Genomic DNA, 24,245 nt, shown 5'->3' with positions numbered 1-24,245 from the left:
ATCACTTCTAAGCAACATGTTTTGTTCACCTTGACATTGTTACACACTGCTTGTGATAAGCTACAATCAGGCACAGACTGAAATTATTTTACCCTGTTGCAGTCATTCAGAACCAAGTGGTCTCAAACTATTGAAATGTAACAAAATTATTTTTTCCTTTCCTATTCAGTCTCCGACAATTTTTTTAAATAGTCCAAATTCTTACATATTACAATTATGTTAGTCCTACATTTACAATTACTGTCAGTTAGATTATGGTTGGATCATACCATGTATTAACTGAAACAAATTTTCTACAGCCTTTGAATTTCCAAATACAAAACAATGGAAATGCTATGAAAGCATGAGTGTCCTTAGAACATATATCTCAAATTTCTTTTGTTGTAAAAAACTGTTAACAGACTAATTTGCTTTTCTATGCAGCCTACTGCAAGCCTAAGTAAGAAAACAGAAGCAGCTAATTCTGTTTTTCTTTGAATTTCAGGTATTGTTGCTGTCCTTTTCTGTGGAGTCACACAGGCCCATTACACCTACAACAATCTGTCACCAGATTCCAAAATGAGAACTAAACAGGTAGGACATGGAAATAACTGACATGGTGTAAGGATTAGCAGTTACTGGAATACAGCTGGATGGGATTTCATTAATGCAAAGCAAGAGACTTATGTCCTCATCAGGGGAAAGACTGGAGATTTTGTCAGGAAAACAGTAACAATTACCAGGATAAACAAAAAATATAAGAACATAAGAATCTGTTCTTCCCAAGAGACCTGAAATGTGAGACAGGTATGGAGATAACATCTTACACCAACTTCCATACAAAAAATGCTTCAAAATTAAGGAAATCAAAGAGCTCCAGCAAGTAAGAGAGAAATGCCTGAAAGAGTGGATCCCTCTAGATTTTTATAAAGGCATAGTATAAACTGCAGTCTGGTCAGCAGATTTAAGCAATGGCATAGTTTAATTTGTTTCATTAAAAATTTTCATAATTAGAAAGATAGATTTTTTTTCTTTCTGCTATGTTATTTAGAGTTTAGAAATGTGAAATTTGATCATCTGGTTTTTATTTGAACAAAACAAGTAGAATTGTAATTATTGACTAGTAGAATTGTAATTATTTTTTAAATCTTGGAGCTGTTCTCAGATCCATGGCATTTCAGTGTTCAAAACACTTTCCAGCATGAGTCATTTTAGATAACCCTGCCACTACCTAGATCCTGTAAGAAGTCATTTAAATGCAGTTTTCTTCCCTTTTAACATTGACTGATATGGCCCAAGACCCCAGGTTGTAGTAAATCTATCTCCTAGAGCAAAAAGGAAACTTATAGCCCAATACTATAATTTTCATGATATAGTCTCATTCCTTTTTCAGCAATTCTTTTCTTTTAAACATTGGAAATTTTACGTAGAAAAATTCATCATTTCTTGCACATCTCAATTTAATCAAAAATCCAATTTTCTGTCAAAAACAGCTTGATAGAAAAAAATACTGGCCACAGTATCAGTTCAACTGTTAGAGTCTCACAGATTTTAAATCACAAAGAAGTTTCTGGTCAGTAGTCCCATAATAAAGTGTTAGCTATTGAACAGGATAAGCCTTTTCAATTGTATTTCTACTATAGCAGTAGAGGCTGATGCTTTCAGAAAGTCTTCCAGAAGAGAACTAACCTTTCTCTGATAACTGTATTGTAAGGGAATGACACTGAAATCTACTACAGAATTGTTTCTGTTTTGCAGAAAGATTGAATTACATATGCCATTACTCCCCTTGCATATAACTTACAATTTGAATAGAAGGTTTTTCAGGGATTCATCTGCATATTTTAGTGATGCACAGCCTCAGAGAGAGACAGAAAAAGCCAAGGTTGTGATATTTTTAATTACCTGTGAAGCTTTTCAGCTGCAGAATTAACTAATATTTTGTTTAAATGCATCCTGGTTTTGTTCATGTTTACTCTGTTATTCCCTCCTATTCAACAAGTGCAAAACAAAATAGTGAAAATAAACCAAATTTACCCTTGAACACACACAGAAAAAGGATTATGTGTTTCTCTATGGAGCTGTGACTTTTATGCACACTTTCCTATTCTGTTTTTCCCTTCCCCATAAGCCCTTAATCCTCAGCCTCCTTTACGATATGGTTCAAACATTGTTGTTGAATTCCTGTGAATTCTTCTAATTTATTTTCTAATCCAAATATTACCCTTTCATATGCAGCTGTTTCAGTGAGACCTGCACTGCCTCTTTCCTTCTCTCCTCCCAAGAATTCTCTTCAAGCAAATTTAATAAGCCACACACTTGGCATTCTCATAATCATATATGACTTCAGTGCATCTTCAATGAATATTGTTGCTCAGATAGTTGGCTTTGCTTCCAATCTAAGTCATTTTTATTACTCATAACTGGCTAAAATCAAGGGCTTTTCAGTTCTTTTATAGAATTATTCCAAAGCAGTCTCTCTCTTTTGTTACAATATGACAGATCTCTCAGAAAGGAGTGCTGAACTGTAATGCACACTGACAAAACAGTGAGTTAAGGCTGAAGCTGCAGCTAACAAAAACCACGGAAATTGGATTTTAAATTGTAAATCACATTGCAAAATTGTGTTAGCTGTTTTTAAACAAATATTTTTCTTTACTGCTTTGCATAATTTTCTTTAAATTTTTTTAATTGTTTTAAAAATTTTATAACTTGATGGTAAAATTCAATATACAGTGACAGAGAAGGTATTTCTGACCCTGATGCCAAGTTCTGCATTTCCCATAATACATCATCCTCTGCTCTAAAAATATTTAAAAGTTTCTCTTCAGTCACTGATGTAAAATGAGACTATCCACATTTCTTAAATGAGAATTTAAGAACATCTATTTTAAAAGCCTGCTAAAAGATGCCATGTAATTATTAGTCCCCTTGTATCCTTTATTATTCCATCAATCACTGTTTAAGATTCCATGAAAGAGAAGTATTAGATTTCAAGCATCTGAAACTTACGGAATCTGAAACTGTGAAGCAACACTTATCTTTTCACAAATAATTGAATTATTTTAACACTCTTATAAGGAAAGTCAGATAACAAAAATTTAGTGAAAATGGAGGCTTTAGATAATTTCATTCAATTCAATTATCCCAATTTTCATTAGGTATTTATAAACATTCTGTGTGGGTTTGCAGACATTTTTTTTTAAGATGGCTGATGTTTTACGGCAGTAATTTTAAGTCATCATCATTTTAACAGTGAGATTGACCCTGCCCTCCATGGCAAAAAGGTTAGGTCTAAGAGAGTGCTCCTGAATTTCAGGCACTTAAAGTTTAATTTATCCAATGTATCTTTAGTGAAGTAGAAGATGAAACTGCAGGGATCTGATCGAAAGCCATTTGATTCTGAGCAGCTTTCACCAGAATTATTTACAGCTGCTATCTCCCCTCACTTTATGCTGCAGCCACACAGTTGCTTCTAAATCTTGGGACATTACAGCTGAGATTTTACATTAGGCTTCAGATGTACAGCTGGGCTGGGTTGATTTGCTCTGCTACAAGTAAGTCAGAGGCTGGGCAGGGTGTTTGTTGTGAGATAAATAGAAATCCCTGTTTTGTTAAAAGTGGCCAGAGTGGAAATCCGTACAGGTCACCTCTAGGAAGGGATTCATGGATAATACTGTGTTTTCTACAGGAAGCTGACATTCCTCACTCTCTTTTGCTCTCTGCCCTCTATCACTTTCACTCAAATGCCAAGCTAAGAGCAGCACATTTTCCTAGTGCTGAAGTGGGACTAATGGCCACAAATATTATCCATCACTTATGAGTTGTATCTTTTCTGGTTATGTTCCTTTAACTCTGGGGAACAACTGCAACAAGAGTGGGGAGGGCAATGCCTCTCCTTGGTTAAGTGTGCAAGGGTATGGAGAATTCTCTTTGCAGACAAAATAGTGTCAGCAAGCTATAAATTCTGGAAAGGGAATTCTGAAATGCATCACCTATGGAAGAAGAGGCAGGGAATTACAAGAAGACACAGGAAAGCATGTCCAGCCAGCAAGGGAATGTGTCACACACTGCCCTGCCTGTCTCCCCTCATTCCCCACTCTAAGCCTTGTTCTCATGGTCACCTCTGAAGCAGGTGTGTCTGACTTGGTGAAGGTTGCTTTCTCAGATATTCGGTGTAGTAGCCTTTCTAATCACATCAGGAGTTAAACAGTTACTCACCTGTTGTGTTGCTCCTGATAGCAAGCCCATTAAGGGAACAAGCTGCCTTGGAGATAAGAGCTCCTGGCCTGATTGTTCAGCTGCACCAGGCGTGCTGTGTGCACAAGATTCCAAGTTAAGATTTCAGTGGCCCTTCACCTCCAAGGTTTAACACAGGCAGGAGAATGAGGTAAAGACACACCAAGAGAGCTCAGTGCTGCCTAACTTCTGAATGACTTTAGCCAGACATGCAGTCTCACTCAGAGGCTTGAGCAGATCAGTTTGCACTGGAGGAATGAAAATTCAGACTGGTCTTGGGCTTTGCTCTCTGATGGACGTAGTATTGATTGCTTCAAATTTTAATTTCCCCACTATACAGCAGGCATGATTATCTCTGATTAATAAAAGTCATCACTTTTCAGGAGAGCAGCTAATATTTCCTGGAAATCCCTGGAAAATACATGAAGCTTTCAAAATGTTCTTAGCTCATTGATGATGCAGCTATATGTCTTCCAACAAGGACACTGGCTAGGGATCAATCAGCTGACTGCTGGATCAGAAATTAAACTGCATTCCAAAGCCACTTTGGTGTAAAAGGATTGCATTTATCAGTATATCAATTTAATTCTAATTAATCACATTAATAAACATAGGTTGAAAAAAAGTCATAAAAAAATTTTTTTTAATTTCTCAAAACCTGCAAATCGAATCATTATAGTTCCCTGACCCTAATATGTTATAGTATAGTCTCGATATAGACCTAGAATAATAGAATCATTGAGCTAGGAAAAGACCTCCAAGACCAAGTCCAATTATCAACCAAATACCATGCCACATCAACTCATTTTTTGAACACTTCCAGGATGGAAATTCCACCACTTCCCTGGGGAGCTGTTCCATCCATTATTTCATCACTTTAGAAGCAAAGCAAAACAGTAAAGTATGACGATGAGATGTCCAAATCAACTCAAAGGAGAAAAAAAATCAATTAATCAAAAGAGTGTTACCTGAATGCCAACAGACAATGTTTACTAAAAAGAGCATTGCAGGACTAAAGGCAGAGAGGTGACTGAAGTCACTGTATCCAAATGAAGCACCATCACTGGGATCTCCACATTCTACTGCTTTTCTGCTGGCCTATGTATCTTGTAAGCCAGTTACAAGCAGACCTAGAGCCTGCACTGCAACCACAAATCTCCTTTCCCCAGATACAGGATACTGTCTTATAGGAGTCTCCCATCAGCTGTCTTTTGATAAGAAAATAAATAACACACTGCAAATTCTGCTTTAGTAGCAGAATGATTTCTCCTGGGTTTGTTGTTAAAAGCACATGCCAGGAACTGCAGCTACTGCTGTTATGTTTCTGTGAGAGAAGGAGAGCAGCTGGGCAGAGATGATGCTGCACTGCCAACATCCAAACTGCAGCTGGCTTGTGAGGGTCCCACTCCAGACATCCAGCACCATGCTGTCGGGAGAAGCAGCCCTCTAAGAAGCATTTCTCTGACTTCCTAGGGAGCTGCAGCACAGAATGAAATGGTTTGGTGCCTTTATCTTAAACCTTCCACAGTCACATTGGACATGTGTGTGCCCTGGGGCTTTGGTTCTGCTATTCGTATGAGTGTTTAAGATACCAAATAAAGAGAGCTGAGCTTGCTTCTATATTACACAGCCTACATTAATTTATCTCTGGTTAATGCCTACTATTTTCTGTTACCAAACATTGGACTGTTTATAGATAATGAGTTTATACTTCTAGAAGGAAAAGTGCATGCACAAATGTCAGGTTTAAATGGCTCCCCTAATTCAGGCTCTTAATTTATAAAAAATGGTGAGTATTTCAAGGCTGAGGAAAACCTTAATTACAGCAAAATGTCCAAGACTATTAGGATTATTAGCAAGGGGAAACTACCACAAAACATAAGGACACACAAGGATAATTCTCCTCCTTTTGAAATGAGCAGCCTAATTGACAGCTGTGATTGGTTCAGCAACTCTTCTTGGGGGAAAATGACCTTTAAGGCACTGCAAGAGGTCAGGTATTTCTACACAAATGATTGGCAGAGAGAAAGGCTGAGAGAAAAGTTATCTCTCAGAAAGGTTACCACCAGTACCAGATTCTAATCAGTCTTTGCATCTGTGCTGTGCAGGAGGAATCTGTTTTCCCAGCACGGCACAATCGCAGTGCCCACAGGAAAATTTCATACCAGAATGGGGGGTTTATTATCTTCCAAGGCATATAGCTGGCTGTCTGATATGAGATAACATATTTGATGGCTAGTCCTCTGAGAGTAGACTGGAAATTCTTTCTGACTAATACACAGCATTCAGGTCTGGCACTCTTCAAAAATACACAAGAGGTCTTTGCCTAAAGAATCCAGTAAAGTCCAAATTCTTGGTTAGCATTAAGTAGGTTGCATGCATGAAGCACATTTTTCCATTTAAGTGGAGAGTGAGCATAAAAATTAGCTCTGATGGGCTCTGTATCATGGTTCCCTTTCTGCAGCTGAACAAAAAAAATCCCTAATTTCCAACCTCCTTGAACTCCTGCAAGTTCAGACTCAAAAGTGATAAAGACTGAGGCTTCAAGCACTGCTGCTCAGGAAAAAGCACAGGTGATCAACTAAGAGGGCTCAATGGAAATGTCTGGGGAGAAGATGCTCCTTTTGGTAACAAGAGTCTGAAAATAAAATGGCATTTGGGAAGGTTTAGTTGTACTGGCATAGCATTAGTATAGTTTTGCCATGTTGTAGCCAATTTTGCATAAATGCTTCAGAGATTAGTAATATTAGGGGAAAACCCTGCTCTTGTCTTCTGGTATTTCACCCAGATTTTTTCTTTCTTTTGAGAAAAGGCCTATAGCAAAAGTTTTCATTGTGCAGCTGTTGGAAACAATCAGGGAGAACATAGAAACGTGCCTGGCTTTTTTTCTTTTTGAGAGAAGAAAACAATACACACATAAAAGGGTTGTAAGCACAGTTTAAAAAAAAGAATGGTTCATGCAGTATTTATCTTATGGCTATTAGGATCAGATACCTGAAACTGTGGGTAAAAATCATTGCTAATTTTGAGGTAACTAACCTATATTGAAAACAAGAAAATCCAGAGTCTTCTACCCTTCTAAAAGTCCAAAAGCTGAGGTCTCTAGACATTAGCTATCACCACAGCTCCAGCCTATGTACCCTGAAGAGAAGCAGCCCCTCATTCTTGTCCTGTGCTCTGCCTTCTAAGCTCCACTTTTCCTTCCCAAGGCTCTGATGAGCTGCAGCAGTGTCAGAGGTGCTGGCTGAGCCCTGTTCCTGACTGCAGAGCCAGAGCATCTCTGCAGAGCCCCTGGGTCTGTCACAAGCAGCCCTCACTCAGCAATTGCCTGCTTTTCCCCAATTGAATATGCACCACATGCGTGGTGCTTGTAATAATTATTACCTTTAAATGGATTGCAATTGACAGGAAGTGTACAATGAATTCCAGATCTCTGCAAAGCTATTTTCTGTGTTTAGCAGAAAAGGATGAAGGTTGGAAACATGCCAGGTGCATTGTTTGACCAGATGTACCATAAGATCTTATGGAACCCTGTAGAACAGTGTAATGCTATAAAGAAATCTAAAGCTGCTTACTGTATGGGTTTAGCAAGAAGAATCGTAACAACACAAGAAAATCTTGATTTCTGCAGAAGGAATTATACTGCCATGTCTTTCAATCTGAATTTCTTAACAAAATCCCTCATTATCTGACTGATGTTCCTGATTACTTAACCATGCTAAAAGAATGTTAATCTGCAGTCTCTTTACATGTGACTCCCTCTAAATTTATGTGAAAATGCTGAAATTGTTTCCTCTCTTTCAGCTGTGAGCTACATGATAGATGGTAAACAGCTAGGAAATATTGCTATGAGTAAACCCATAACTGCAGACTTTATAACTCTGGTGCATCAGTAATTACCTGCATAATTTATGGTTTATATAATAAATTAGCTGCTTTGCTATCCATAATACTGAAAATATTGGGTGTCCATGTACAGAAATCCTGTTAGAATATTCAGTTCTATACTTCATTCTGTAGTTCCCATTTCCCTCTTTTTGTACACCTGTATTAGTGATTCCTTAACTGAGAATGTGCAGATGTGCTCTGGCCTCATGAACTCCCATCAAGCATGTGCCCCTTTGTCATCAGCATTTTATGAGGAATATCATATTCCAGTGTCTTACACACACAGAGAATAAGAAAAAGTACTTTGGACCTATGAAGAAATTCTCTTGAAAAACAAAGAAAAAAACATTTTCCTTTATTTTGCTTAAGCACAGAAACTGGAAAATAACACTCAAATGTAATTCATACCCTGAAGTAACCCAGAACTGTAATGAAGCACTATTTCTACAGAGAAGCTTATCTTGTTGAAAGATGATGTCATATTTGATGCTGGTAGGCTAAGGAACATAATACCATATGCAAACTAGTTTCCAAATGGCTTCATTAAAGTTTTTACAATCTGCTTAAACATTAAACATTTTCTTTAAATATTAATAAAGATCTTAGATTGTTAAGGTTGTCGTTTACTCTTTACAGCACAGTATCAGATGCCAGCAGTTAGCTAACATATACCAACTGGAATTATAACTGATAGGCCAAAACCTCATTGGCACATGGAGAAATGTGTAAGGAGCTCCTGAAGCGAGGCTCATGTGTAGCTTCTCTGAACTGCCCTGCATCACAATTGAGGCTCTCATGTCCTGCCTGCTCTGTCAGTGGGGTCAGACTGCTTGGGGCTGTGAGCTGCTGCAGAAGCCCAACACAGCTTTGCAGAGCTCTGCAGATGACTGCTGTGCTGCTGTCAGTGCTCTCACAAGGGGTTTGAAGAGAGACCTCTGAGACATTTCTCCTGACTTTGGGTAGTGAGCACTTATCCCTAATTTTTAAGTCTGCAACTATGCAAATACCCAGCCTTGTGCCCCACTTCTGTAAAGCACATCCAGTTTTGTGACAAGAATTCTCTCTATGTATGTAGCCTGTGAAATCAAGCCCATCCTAATAATTGCCAACCTCATAGCAGCAACTGTGGAATGCATAAAGAGAAAAAGCAAACCAGAATCAATCTAGTCCTGGGTTAGGAACATTCTCACATCATCAACATGTAGTGCTGACACAGAGCACGGTGCACTTCAGCATCCAAATATGGTTAACTATAGTTTGAAGCATAACTTATACAATCTCATGTTTTGTAAAAGTTGATAATTGCAGCAATTCCCTCAAACGTAGTCAGAACTCCCTCACCTGAGAATTTGTGACAAGGATAAAAAATGAAGATAGGATTCTTCTTTTAAGTCTCCCTCAATTTTCATACAGGTATGAAATAATGAACAACTAATTTAGTAGAATTTTAGTTATGAACCAAAGCCCTTTGACTCCGATGACATTTTGTTTATGTTATAAATGAGTGAGTTCTAAATATATATCATGATAACAGAGGTAAAAGCACTCAGTCCCTTATTTAAAATATAGTTATGTCCCAGTGGCAACGATTTTCTCTAGCTTGGAAACACTGACAGTTTATGTTGTTGTGTTAGATGATTTTAATAGAGGATTTATCAATAGATTCTTCAGTTATGGAAATAATCTCTAGAAAAAACCTGTCTGTTTTGTATTTCTGTCCATAGTACATTATACTGCTAAATTGGAATGCAGTGAAATTGTTCAGCACATAGGTTAAAATAGTTTTTAATGTTGAGGGTATTAGTAATAGGTTCCTTAATTAGAACCCTGTGTTGCCTTACACTTGCATGAGTATGTGTCACCAGGTCCATAATTGCTCTTCCTGCGAGGCTGTGTTTGGAAACACAATTAAGATGCTATTTCTGGCTGGTTGGAGAGGCTGCACTGGGATCTCTGCAGAGCAGGGAGAGTTCTGCTGCAAATGGGGACTGACCTCAGCCAAAGCAGGCTGCTGCCCTGGGAGCTTTGCTACTTTTGTACTTTATATTGTTTTAGACAGAAATGCTTTTGCCCTGCCCAGAGAGCCCTGGGGCAATGGGAGGCCTTAAGGAATCTGAGCTGTTGTGTGATTCCCAACAGCACAAACTACTGCTGACAAGGATCCGTTCTTGCAGTCTGATGTATCTTCTTTTTAACTTATATGATTTTTGGATGAATGCTGATTCCTCACAATTCTCTTCCAAGGGTTTTTATCTGCAAAGCTCCTTATGAGCTATAAGAACTGCACAAAAGCTTTGGTCAGAACTTTCGGAGGTGTAGGTAACACTAGAATTCTCACAAAATAAACTGCAAGAAGAAAATTAATACATGCAAATAAGGCAATATAATAGTCTAAAGCCCTTGCCAGCATCCTGTCCTTTTAGTGACTGCACAGCTGTGTTTCCATTGCACCATTAATGGATTTCCTACCTTCCAAAGAGACATTTGTACCAAATGGAAGCACAGTGCAACACATACTAAACAGCTGACTACAGCTCATCTCTTTCTCATGGTACCGTCTGTGCACATAATTAAGGGCTAAAAAAGCCCTTTGTCAAAAGTTTTCAGACTAAATGTCTAAATCATGACTAGGATTCAAATAAGTGCCCTACTTTTGTACATATTTTGGTACCCATATACTTTCATTAACCTACAATAATGAAATGTACAGATCTGAGGATCTTTTTCAAGTTGTGACTTTTGATTGGGCTTCAGTCCCACAAATTAAAGGAGTTATTGACCACTCTATGCTTCTAGAGAACCTGAGAAGAGTCAGGAGTATTTGAAAATTCCAAGCAGACATTCAGCAACCTCAGAAGCCCACACTCATGTAGTAATTAATATTTTTCTTGTAAAAGCATTTTTCTGAAGTGCCTGATGATCATGTCCCTAGTTCACCTGCCTTCTTTCCCACAGAATTTTACAGAAGGTATTTTTAAGGTGCATTAGTATCTTTTCACTACATATTCTTAATTTTATGTAAAACAGTCAGCTGAGCTCTCAGATTTAAGTACAATTGAAGATGTATCCTAGTGTAGCATCTTTTATTTCTGCTTGGTTTACGGGTTTTTTTTTTTCCCTTTGGTGATACCAGTAAAACATTAAGACCACAAGCAATTCAGTAGTCCTGAAAACACTGAAAATCTTTGTAATACCTTTTTCAGCAGTTCAGCAGCTTCTATTCTGCTTCAGCTGGAGTCACATTATGTCTCATTTATCACATCTCCATAGAGCACTCTAGATTACAGCTCTAAGTGTAAAGGACTGTTAGATGAGAAAAGCCATGTACTCTAACACTGAAGGAAAAAGTCTGACACATAGAAGATAGCTGCTATTCACATTTCTCAGTCTTCTTGTTCAAATTAATCTCAATTCTTCAACAGTGGTCTACATCAGGAGGCAGAGAAGTTGTTTAAAGATGACTGTAGAAATGAAACAAAAGAATTCCCCAAATTCCCACATGTAGACATGTAAGAGCACATCAGTGAACACACTAATTCAATATCCTGCTTCAGATACTGATGTTAGAATTGCAGAGTAGTTGCAAATAATTCTGCCCAATTTATCTCTAGGGTGGCATTCTGCCAAGGTAATGTAGTTCAAAGTTGTCTTATCAATAACAGGTCTTTAAGAAAATTAAAAGGAGTTTAATATCATGAGGATCTCATGCCATTCAACGCTGTCCAGAGCAAGAGCAATTCTCAGTGTGAGGCTGCTCTGCCTGGCTGGAAGCTGGTGAGGCCTTGTGTCCATTCCCCTCCAGCCTCTATAAACAAAGCAGTGTAAATATGGGAAACCCTGAACAAGTAATTGTTGCACAGAAACTAGAAAAGTTATTTAGTAAAAACTCTTTTATCTTAGATTAAGCCCTGAATAAAAATTTAAAGAAAAAACAACATGGTATCAGAAAAATGCATGTGAATACCACAACTGCTGTCTGGTTTTGGTAAAATAGAGTAATTTCTATTTTATAGTTCTACAGCTTTATTTTTTCCACAAAATTATTTTTACAAACTTTGAAGGGAAACATCACCTATTGGTAGGTAGAAGCTGCAATATCATCTCTATAGAACAGATGCAAAGAGGGCAAGTATTTGTCCTGTAGTGTCAGATTGGCAGTGAAACTGAAATCTCATAGTCACAAAAAGACACCACAGACTTAATAAGAACCTTTTGGTTTTCATCCTGATAGGTTAAAGGCCCCCATGTAAGTCACTAATTCCTAATACATCAAAGACTAACTGAATTTCTTTCCAACATCCAAAACTTGGCAAGGAAGTTTTTAAGAGTGCACTTCAATAATTAGTATTAGAGTATATTTCCTTACCAAAAATTGAAATAGAATAAATTGCATTTTTCCTCTCTAGAAATTGAATTGCTTGTAAGAGGTTAGGACTGTGGTGGCAGGTCACAGAAAAAATAAAAACACACTTGAGAGGAATGAATGGGAAAAATGAGATTGATTTTCTGTTTTAATTTTGAAAACCTGCAGCAGTTCCTCTAATTCTAATATACATGCAGAGATGCAAAGGATCTATTAGCTCATTGCCATTTTAAAGATAACTATATTACATTGACAACATTCCTATTTTTCTTTGATCAGAACAGTCATGCTTTAAAGCAACTAAGTCCCCTTTGTTACCCGAAGTTTGCTTTGGCAAAGCCACCAAGTGTTTCTTTCTTTTGCTTTTTTTTTTTTTGACAATTTTTCCACATAGCCCTCAACTCTCAGTTTATGTCCCCACTTCCACAAGATCAGTGACTGTCCACCCCAGAAGAACCTTCTAAGAAAGTATCATTCAAGTTGTTCAGAATATGTCCTTTAGCTTCATTTTCAGTCATGTTACTATTTATTATCTTTAATTTTTTTTTATTCTTTTTTTTCTGCACAGGGTCTATTTCCCTGATTTCAGCTTCATAAGAATTCTTGCTTAATCCTGGACAGCACAGGCTGTTAACAGCCTCTTCATTTTCCATTACCGTCATTGCCTCTATCAGGGAATGGAAGAGGCATCAATATTCCCAAAAATTTCCAAATTCAGCCTGAAAACAGTTATTCCAGTACTACCACTATTTGCTGACCAGTCAAAAGTTCTTTATCTCTCTTCAAACAATTTTCCAGCTGCACTTTTTGCACCCCATCTGGAGCAGAACCCTTCCTTAATCCTTGCAGAATCCAGTCCTGCTAAAATAAACGGAGCCAGTTTGAACTGCAGGAATCCCTGAGCACATAATCTTGTGACAACAGAGCACTGGGGTGCTCCTTTCTTTGTGCCTGCAACATCTCAGCTCAGGAATTTAAGATAAATAAGCATTTTGAAAATGGCTGTTTCTAGTTTGTGACCCAAGGAAGAACCTGGCTGCCAAGCTGCAGGAGCAGCAGCACCATCCCCTCTCTCTTGGTGACAGCTTCCATTCAGGGGTCATGCTGGGGTTACTTTTGGGTACCATTTAAGGTGCTGTATTTTAGCAAAAGTTGGTTCTGCTGCATGAAAAGGAGATACTGATCTAAAAATGTTCCCTCTCTTACAAACTGGGCCACATTTGAAAAAAAAAAACAACTTTGCAGAAATCCTGTTTTCTAAGCAACTTGGCAAAACTAATGATCTAGAGCTAGATCAAATTCGATTGTAGGCAACATTTAATTTAAATGGCAAATTCTTTTTGGCTGCTTAATTTTCAACATTTTTAACTTCTGTTTTTAAGCAAAGACTATTCAAGACCTGTGAAAATTTTAACAGTAGGTTTTGCCTTTATATCTGAGGCCAATAGTTTATCCAGCTTTTCCCAAGCTGAACTTAGGTTATGGTGAGTAGATTATGCCAGAAAGAGTAAACCATACCATGGAAATGCAAAATATTGCTGGCCTTTCCCTCCCCTTGGTACTGCTGTTTTCTTTTATATCTTTTTCCTTTCCTAGTTCTTCCTGAGTCCTTATGAATCCTTTAAACCTCTCAGATCTATAGGGAAATAGGAAGTTATTGTGTGTCTTCAATAAATCTGTTGGGGTAAAATTCATTTAATTCAGTAGCAAAGCCTATTGATAGAAAAGACCAGAATTTTTCCCCAGGACATTAAAGATCCTTTAAAAATTTGTCTCTGCTAGTGTGTTTGCAAGTTGAGAGTCAGATATGTTTGCATATCAAAATTAGCACCATAAACAAGTTAATATTTTATCATGAATTTCAGTTACTTTTCCTGATTCTTTTATCTAAGCACATTCAGAAATGAGCATTATATCACTATGCTGTGAACATTCATTATAGCAGTATAAGATTTCAAGAGGTTCAAATCCAAACCTTTTCCCAATTTTGAAACTTCTAATCAGAAGAGAAATTAAATAAAGCAATTAGGCTGTAATAAAGATTTCTATAATCTCAGGAAAATCATGGTAGTTTGAATTCTCACTGCATTTTAATTCAAAAGAGTTAAGGAAAAGCAATTTTCATCAATTATTAATATATCAATAACCTTGACTTCATGGAGTATTTTGATATCTATTATCTAATTAAATAGCATTATTCAAAGATAATAAATTTTATAACCACCACTGCACATTGACTTCTGCAGTTTTTAATAGCTCTGCCACCTTTAGATCTTTATTAAAAGTATAATCAATTTTACATCCTAGCTTCCCAGCTACTGCTGGCTGTGGAAACTCTCCCTGTTTTGATGCAAGGATATATCACTGTAGGGTGCACCCCCCCGGACAGGTGGCATTTTCCATGTTTTTAGTGAAATCAGTGCAGCTGCAGAAAGCCTGCAGGTACCTTCAACAGGGGGATGACATTCCTTCAGCAGATATTAAATCAAGTAAACAAATGGAACGTTGCCATCGATGATTAAAATTCACTAAACTTTGCTGGAAGGAATTTGAGGATGTAATTCAGCTTCTACCCAATACCTCCATATAATGTTATTCCCTCGAGAGGAAAGAATGCTGTTTGCCATTCTGCTTTTACCCAGTCCTGTAACTTTATTCCCTTGAGATGAGAAATATTCCTTAAAGTATCATGATTTGAAAAATCTTGCATTTTCCATCTCCCCAGCCACAGGGGGACTGTGGCATAGATTATGTTCTCATTTTGATGCTCCTTTAAGGAATTCTATTTTCATTGCAGATGAGATTGGTACTTAGTGTGTTCCATCTTCCAGGTGCACTAATTACTTACCTAGAAAATCTCTCTAACACTCAGTGAAAATACAAGTAGTTCTAGAAAACAAATTGACTTGCAAAAGCCATTCTGGCATAGCTTATTGCTCTAATTGGCTGCAACTTAACTGTGGGGGTGGAGGAAAGGAAGCAGAGGAAAAAAGATCATGCCTTCCTTATCTCACTGAAAAGATAAAATGATACAGTTTTTATATCATTTACATTTTTTCATTTGAGTTAAAATAAAACATTGGATAAACTCAGTGGCTACAGCAAGGCTTAAGTTACAGATAGCCTGCACCAATTCCTTCCTCTGCCAGTGAAAACTGGACTGCAAGTGGTGTTTTCCAGAACAATATCCCAGCTTAAAACAGAATTTTTGCACGTCTCTTAGTACTTAAAACAGATGAGAGTAATAGAAAAGTGAAGCCTATTTCATGAATGATGTGTTTTTAAATACATAACTATTATGTCAATTTTAATATAAATCTTTTGTAATAACCACCACTTACAGAGGAAATTACCAAAGCAAATACCATTTTCAGTAACTCACTAAGCTAAGCACCTAAACCAAGTGCCTGGATTAGTTCTGAACCAGCGTTCTTGTAATTAATACTCTACTCTGCAATATGTTGACATTGGTGATTTATTACAGCTCTTACATTACAAGTATAACCAGAGTTATAGACTTCTTGGAGAGTTAGAAATGCTGCATTGCAAATGACGAGTTTTAGTTTTATAACAAAAAGATGTCTTATTGCTAGGTGCATGTTAAAATGGTTTTCTGGTAGCCCTGGGAAAGCTAATAGTGGTGTAGAAGCACTTTATGACAATTTCCTTTAGAGTAGAAGGAGGTTGGTTGTCTGTGTGGGTGACAAGGGAAGGGAATATATGATTATGGAAAAAATACTTCCAAACACTCAGTATCCAGGACTTTAGTCCTAATATTTTCTTCCACAAAAGTAATCCGACTTGCAAGTACATATATTCAACAAATTAAGAGTTTTTGGGTGGCATTTAAGCCATGGGCTACAGCATGGGCTGGCTCATGGCCCCTCAGACAGGAGAGGATCTGTGCACCTTACACCTGTGCAGCTCCTTGGCTGACCCAGGAATTTTTAAATTCCAGTTGAAAGCCTATTGCTCCTATTTTTCTACTTCTCATCAAAAGGTCTTGACATCTCCTCTTTAAAATAATGACAGAAACATTTGACTGAAAGGCATGAGAATTTGGGGAAATGCTCCTATGGAAGCTGTTTCTTAACATGGTTTTCAGAAGATCTCTTTAGAACAAATTGTTTTGCTCTGAAGGGGTTTGTGCTGCACAGCACTGACAGTTAAGTGCTAAATGGAATCTCTCCATGGGCTCTGTATTACTGTTGAAAAAACACAGGAGCTGAACACTAAATAAAACACTACACTTAAATACATGAATAAAAGCAAAGTGAAGAGAACAGTGGGTAATTTTTATATCAGCAAATGTCATGTTCCAGGAAAAGGCATTCAGGTATCACCTCTTTCATGCCAATAACTAGTTCTGAAGCACTTGTTTTATTTAATTTTTCCTAACTCTTGGTGAGAAATTTGAATAAGTTGCAGACAGTGAATAAATGTGTCATATGAGTGAGTGATAGACTTTTAGAAAAAGAAAGCAAATGATGTGGGGAACACAGAAGATTCTGAATGAGGCTAATAAGCTACTTTTACCATTTTAAGGAGCTGAATCTTTGATAATAGACCATATCATGGTTGTGCCTGGAATAGGAAGGAGTGGAGCCTGCTCTAAATTAGCAATTGAAATAGCACCTGGATTTTTTGCTACACAAAGGAAGCAAAATAGTCTGGACTTAATCTTCCAGCAAGCAAGCAAGCCATGCTCTGAAAGATCAAAATATAGAGAAACCAGAGATAAGAGGAAAAAAACAGCACAGTTCAGCAAAGACATATACACACATGGGAAAAAAGGCTCACAAGGAAAAACAAAATATTTGGATTATATTTGCTCTCTATATATATATATCTCCAGCTATACAATTCCAGCAGTAGAGGCATCTCACAGATGCTGTGGCTAAAGATGTTATAGATGTTATATCCCCTGTGAATAGAGGCCAAGGAAGTCACCAGGCCACGACACAATTGTCCAGAGAGCAAAGGGAAAATGTTCATGTTGGTCATGTTGAGTGCAAACACCCAGACAAGAATGAGGGATTGTTTCCTCTTTAACAATCATTTATTGAAATCAGCCTGGAAGTTTGAAGTAAGAAGAAGCAGGATGCATGTAGTGAGTAAAAGGAAGTGAATTTATGGGGAAATGGAAAAGATGCACTAAACTGGATTTGCAAGAAATGCATAAAGATTCCATCTTGATGGAGACTAGCAAGGAGAAGTTAAAATCAGCTGTGCCATGGAAGCACTTCAGGCAGGAGTAAAGGCTTGGATTTAGTGGGATTGCTGAGAAAAGGTACAGAGGCAATGATACAGGAAAAAAAATCTCTTTTCGTCCAAAAAATGTATATTAACAGAAGTTTTGAAGATAGGACAAAGAAAATTTAGTTTGAGAATTTCTGTTTCTAAAATACATCAATAGTAAATCTACTTTAAATTTTTTGAGCCTTGAATGAGATTTCCTACATGAAAAATGAAATATCATTCAGCTCTAAAACCTGTGGAGTACTTTATCTGATCCCAACAATTAACATCACAAAAATGCAGTTGTGGCTCCTCATAGCAGTATCCTTCCCTCAAAACGTTTTCATATATACACAGATATCTATCTTATAGAGATGTAGATCCTGCCGTGGCACTCCTGATACATTTTTCTATTGTTTCAAACAGTGCATCAGATGATATTCCCACAAAGACATGGGATCATATTTGCTCTCAAGTGGAAATGCAAGAAATTATCATAATTTCTATGGGTCGCAAGATCCCATACTTTGAAGTTTTTGACAACTGGTTTCTCTCATCTAAATTTAATTCAAATAATGTAAGACTGCTAACCTGCAAATATTTTTTGTGTTTTCATTTTGTTCAGTATTGCAGCACAAAATGAGGGCTACAAATGTGTGCTTGGGATAATTGATGATGCTGCCGTGGGGTCCAAAATATTCTCCCATCTACTAATGGGTTTTATGCCATTTTGGCTCTCAAATTTGTTTTAATGATTGTGACAGCTCTCATTTTCCCTTTGTTAAATCTTAGTGACTGTTACTGGATATTTATTTCTAGAAGCACAAACATATAACAAAAAATACAGAAGCCCACTGAGGATGAATAAAACATCTCCATAGTGACATTTTGGATAGTGATGTATGGATGGTCACAGACAGATTGACAAACCTCAGTCCTAACTCTGCATCAGGATTTGTTGGCATAGAATCCTGAGCTCAAAAGTGACTTCAGAAGTGAAATGCCCCTTTTTCTCTCTGTAGTTATTTGGCAGCAATGATTGATTTTTTCCAAATGTGGTTAAATAGGAAAATTTATTTTATTAGTTTTAATATAATCAGTTGCAAATACAATCAAGAACATCCCCGTGAGGCAAATGAATATTTTGGTTTCTACTCTACTTATGTATTTTAAGCTTATTTTATAATACCTTTAAATGATATTTTAAATAGTTTGGTTTGAAATGAGTATTGATATTGATGTCCATACAGTGCAATAAGAGTTTCCATCTGCAGGATACTCTTAATGGTAGTAAGAAAGACTGTGCTATATTTTAGAGGGACAGGTTCTTAAAAATCCATTTAGGATTTTTTTTTTTCTCTCTAGGCCTTAGTGTACCCGTACTCAGCACTGCATTATGCACAGCCACTTGTGTAGCCAGGAGCTATTTCCCAGGCTCACCCCTGTAAACATGACTGAAGCTAATTTCCCCCAGCTTCTTGCAGTTTGCATTGAAGCTCATAAAACTTACTTGCTGTTTATGTATTTTACCAGTTGTCTGTGTCAAGCTTTCATATACAAATCAAGGAAAAACATGCAAGCACCTATGACTTTTAAAGCTAAAAGACACCTTGTTATACTGTATAGCAAATTAGGTGGGTTTAAAATCCTCCCTTGAAACAGCAGCAATTTCTGTTCCTTTCATCTAAACAGTTCTGTATTCCAAGGGAACTTGGGATAATCAGTAGTTTGTTGTAGACATGAATCATAATTATGTTCTTTCTCTCTTATTTAAGTTGTTCGAGTTCATGAATTTTTTGGCTGAGAATGTCATCTTCTGCTACATGGGACTCGCACTATTTACGTTTCAAAATCACATCTTCAATCCTCTTTTCATATTTGGTGCACTTGTATCCTTTGCTTTAAAGAAGTATGTATCTCTACACTTGTGTGTGTGTGTGTATATATATACAAAGAATGCATGTTCCAGGTGAAAAAAATAATTCAACAAGCAAAGCAGTCAGTTCCTTGAATACTAAAGATTATTTTTTGTCAATTCCAAGTGCAATCATCTATCACCTATGTAGCTGCCCCAATGCATGTAAGCACATGTTCTTTGGACAGTTGCTGTTTTGGTCCTCTGCTGCAGGCAAAATGCTTTAAACCAGCTGGAGAACTTTTGCCAATGACTTACAAGTGGTGTGGGAAATTGGGATAAGTACTGGGACACATCTGTGGGGACAGGTGCAATGCAAAACCTTTTCTCCTGTCTGGATCCAGTGCAGATCCACAAACTGGAGAGCTGCCTCCAGACAGATGTGTGCCATAAGCAAGACTTCCCCAAAATCACTTAAAGTATATGAAGCCCTTAAAAATCACAGTTCTGCTTTGCTCAAATCTTTCCTTCTTTTATTTTGATATCTCTAACATACATGGAATTGTTTACACCATTGTCTGCCCAAGTGACTGGTAAGAAAAGCTCTGTCTTTAATTCTGACATGTTTTCTCAACAAACCTTACTTGTACAGCAGTACAGATTCTTTCCACGCTGACAACTTATACAATGATTTTTTTTTTTTTTTTTTTTTTTTTTTGGCTCAGAGCAGCAGCCCTCTGCTTATCACTTTTAAATGAGCTGTAATAGCTTTGAAAGTTGGGAGCATACTGTTTATGTGCAGTAATTTTTCTATGTAATTTCTAAATGAATGATCAGGGCTGCACCAGAGCTCCCTTGGCTACAGCTGGGCTGGATGGCAGCGAGGAGCCAGAGCTGCTGTGTCCCAGCAGGGCAGCAGCACAGCCTGTCCTGCCCTCCAGGCAGGGGCAGGCAGCAGGAGCAGCCCCGGGATGGATGGGGCAGCACTGCAGGGACCCACTGTGGCTCTGTCCCTGTGTCCCTGGGAGCCAGCAGGCTGCAGAGGGGCTGCCTGAGCCCAGGGCAGCAGTGCTGGAGCTTCAGGCAGCTCCTGGTGCAGCTGATGGGACACAGCCTCACACCTCCTGTTCTCCAGCCCTCATCTCAGACTGGGAGTGCCATCCCTGAGCCACAAGACAAGGGGAGGGCACAGACCTGCAAATGTGCAAAAAGCATGTGTAAGGAGCTCAGAGTGCCTTTCTTTAAATCTGATCGTGAATGGCCTCATGTTTCTCATCAAGGCAACTTTTGGGATAGTTTCACAGAGGAACTTCATCAGAAGAATGTCCTCAGAGAAGAGGAAGAAAAAGCAAAAAGTGCTGGATATAGACAATGTGAATTGCCAGGAAAGAAGGAAGTAATAATCAGGTCCAAAAGCACATTTATTCTCTGCAAATTGCTGCTCAAAGAGATAATGCTCTCTCTGCAATTGATGATGGGCATTTTGCTGAAGGGCTGAAGATGAAGTCACGTGTGACACAAATGTGATGAGCAGAAGCAGAGTGATTGAGGTGAGATATATTATGATGAATATAAAACCAGCCTGTCTGAGGAAGCAGATCTCTGCCACTGCAGAGGAAGCATTACACCATCGCATGTAAAACATGAAAGAAGATAATATATTTGTTTAGTTACATCTTAAAAAATTTTTAGAGAAATATTTGGGTTAATTATGGTTTTGTTAGTAGTTTGTCCACTATTTTCCTCAACATCTTACATTTTAGGTGGCAGTTTTTGTAGCAAGAGCTTCCAACATTTACCCACTTTCTTTCCTTTTGAATTTGGGTCGAAAACAAAAGATTCCCAGGAATTTTCAGCACATGATGATGTTTTCAGGTAAGAGTTAATTTGGGGTTTTTTATTTTTTTTCCTGTTCACATTTGATAAATTAAAAAAAATAGTCATTTATCACTTGAAAAAACCACATCTGTCACAAATAATTTGTTATCTTAAAACTCAAGGTCATCTCTCCAAAGGTACTGAAGCAAATGGATACATTCTGATCAACCTCACTGTGCTCTTAACCTATTTTAATTTACATTTTGGAAACTCCATGCCCAGGAAGCCATTGTCTTTCAATCCATTGTCACCCCATCTGTCTACACTTCCATGGCAATTTGGGAATACCAGGCTTTTAAGTTGTTTTGTTTTAGAGGCACCTGTAGTATACCTGAGAGTATTTTACATAGCAACAAATAAATATCCAACTTGGACAGTGTTAGTACTGATACTGAGATCAGACATGGTCTTGGGCAATTCCTTAAACTTCAGGAACAGTTTTACTTTGAAACATGAGACGAGAACACTTCAATTCCACAGACCTATTCATATTCATGTATTCCAGCTTGATATTTAATTTTATTTATTTTGTTAACCTTGCAGAATAATAAAAAAAACAAATTAAAATCCAGAAGAGGGAGACATGTTCTGGTCTGATTTGCACATCATCCCCAGAACTGTTAAAGCTCATCTGGATTCCATATTTTGTTTTTTACTTATACAAGCTAGAAATAATTCCACTTGACTTTCTGATGCTAGTTAGGAGACTCGACTCACTTATAAGCTAAGAATATCTGTTCAGTAAAAGACAGAAATGCAGATACCCCAATGCTATTGATGATACCATTTTCTAAAATTAGAAAGCCAGCACCTTTTTTGCTTCATTTTCCTGCCTTTTATGCAAAAATTTATTCCACATTTGTATGGATAAAAGTTCTTGATTGACAGCATTGATGTACAGAGATCCATTTAGCCAGATAACAAGTGAAATACGATGTGCTGCATTTCAAGCTTCCTCATCAGGACTGCTCCACATCAGGGGGCCTCATTTGTGCCTATGTAATTCCAACTCTCTGGAGAGCAACACAGCAGTTCATTTCTATACCCATTCAATCCTTCTGCTAAAAGCTGCTACAGAAAATGTCAGCTAATTCCAGCGAGGCTGGAGTGAGGGATGATGACACATCCAGCAGGAGCTGCCTTTCAGCCCCACTGCTCCCTGCAATTGTTCCACAGCTAACTTGGGTCTGCAGGTCCCTCAAGTAAACCTAGCAGGTGGCCAACTAGACAACAGCAAGAAAAATAGCTTCATATCATTTGGTATCTAGTTCCTGGGCTCCATTTTGGCTTTTGGTTTTCATCAGCTGAAGTACAGAATAGAAAACCTTCTGAAATCTCTCTTATTCTTTAACTTTTCTGTCCTCGTTTCCTGCAGTCAGATTTCATTCTCCATGGAACAGGAGCAGAAAGCAGCCTGCAGCCAGCAGCTGAACGTGAGAACTCACACACATTAGCTTTCCAGGACAATCTGGCAGCTGAGAGCTGAAACAGTCGTATAGCAGGCTTCTAAAATGTAAATGTTAAAATTCCCAGAAAAGTAATTTTTAACTCTTTTCAAAGAAAAAAACCCTCTCTTTTGTAGAGAAAAATGTCTTTACATTATAATAAAGTAATGGCATAAGCTGCAGCTATAATAATAAAGACAGTCTCTCATGTTGCCAGCAGCTGCATACTTCACAGAACACAAGAGTCACAGATTTTCTGTGTAATTCTTTTTTTAAGATGCATCAAGATTTGTGCTTAGCTACCAATAACATTCTTAGTGCTGTAAACTGATCATACTGCTTATAGTGATAAACAGAGAGGACAATGGCTGCCAGAAGAAAGACTCATCACGTTTGTGATGAGTAAACAAGACATTGAATTTGAGTTTGAATGAAATTATCTACAAAGATCAGTAGCAACAGTGATAGAACAGTTTGGGCTGGAGGGGACCTTTAAAGGTTATCTAGTCCAAGCCCCTGCAATGAGCAGGGACTGGATCAGGTTGCTCAGAGCCCCATCCCTGACCTCAAGTGTTTCCAGGGATGGGGCATCCATCAGCTTGGTGTGTGTTCTACCAGCTGCATTGTTCTGGTACAGCATCAGGTTCTCATTGATCACAGGGGGAAATGGCTCCATTCACCACAGCATCACACATTCACGTGTAGAAAACAATGAATTTGGGGTTAGTTTTGTTTTCTATATTATCATTACCAAATCCACCAAACATTTACTGCTTGTTTTACTGCCACAATCACCAAAGTGATTGCTGAGAAAAATTGCTGAGAAAAGCAATTAAGGTCAGACAAGTACACTGTTGATTAGCATTTGATTGTACCTTACTCTGCAAAGAACTTTCCTGAAGTCATTGAAATACTGCTTTTTGATGGATATTAATACAGTTAAGAAAAGGTGGAAGAGTTAGGCTTGGAGGTGGATTATGGAGCATTTTGATTTATAAAATTCTTTATCTGCTTCTGCCACTCCTCTAACAATACATTACAGAGGGTGGATTCACTTCTACAACTGTTTTTAATCATGATTCCTGATAACATTCCATAGTAAATGAAAACTTGACTAGTCCTTTATATAAGGACTAATTAAGCCTGAGCTTCTCAAATTAAGTTGATCATCAGCTAAAGTGAGCAGTCCAACAGTCTCTGCTCATGTGAAAAAGAAATATTTTAAAGTCTTAGACTTTACGGCACCTTCTACTCTTCTCCCAACATATTTATTTATTTATTTACTCTGCTTTCCTCTTCTCTACAACACATAAATAGGCAACAGAGAGACTTGTGGGACACAGTGCTACAGGGGTGGTTG

General features: G+C 37.7%; 1 protein-coding gene across 2 annotated transcripts in view; it reads left to right on the top strand.

Moving 5' to 3' along the window:
- Window positions 1-24,245, top strand: part of SLC9A9 (solute carrier family 9 member A9) — a 187,193-nt gene that overhangs the window by 90,306 nt on the left and 72,642 nt on the right. For both annotated transcript variants that reach the window (XM_033069112.2, XM_033069113.2), the window contains 3 exons: window positions 485-573; window positions 19,483-19,596; window positions 21,326-21,437. In XM_033069112.2, coding sequence (XP_032925003.1) covers window positions 485-573; window positions 19,483-19,596; window positions 21,326-21,437 — 315 coding nt within the window. The remainder of the gene's footprint in view (window positions 1-484; window positions 574-19,482; window positions 19,597-21,325; window positions 21,438-24,245) is intronic.

The sequence above is a fragment of the Catharus ustulatus genome, chromosome 10 (genome assembly GCF_009819885.2).
Source record: "Catharus ustulatus isolate bCatUst1 chromosome 10, bCatUst1.pri.v2, whole genome shotgun sequence".
NCBI classification, from domain to species: domain Eukaryota; kingdom Metazoa; phylum Chordata; class Aves; order Passeriformes; family Turdidae; genus Catharus; species Catharus ustulatus.
The sequence above is the reverse complement of the archived record's forward strand: the minus strand, read 5'-3'. Positions and strand labels throughout refer to the sequence as shown.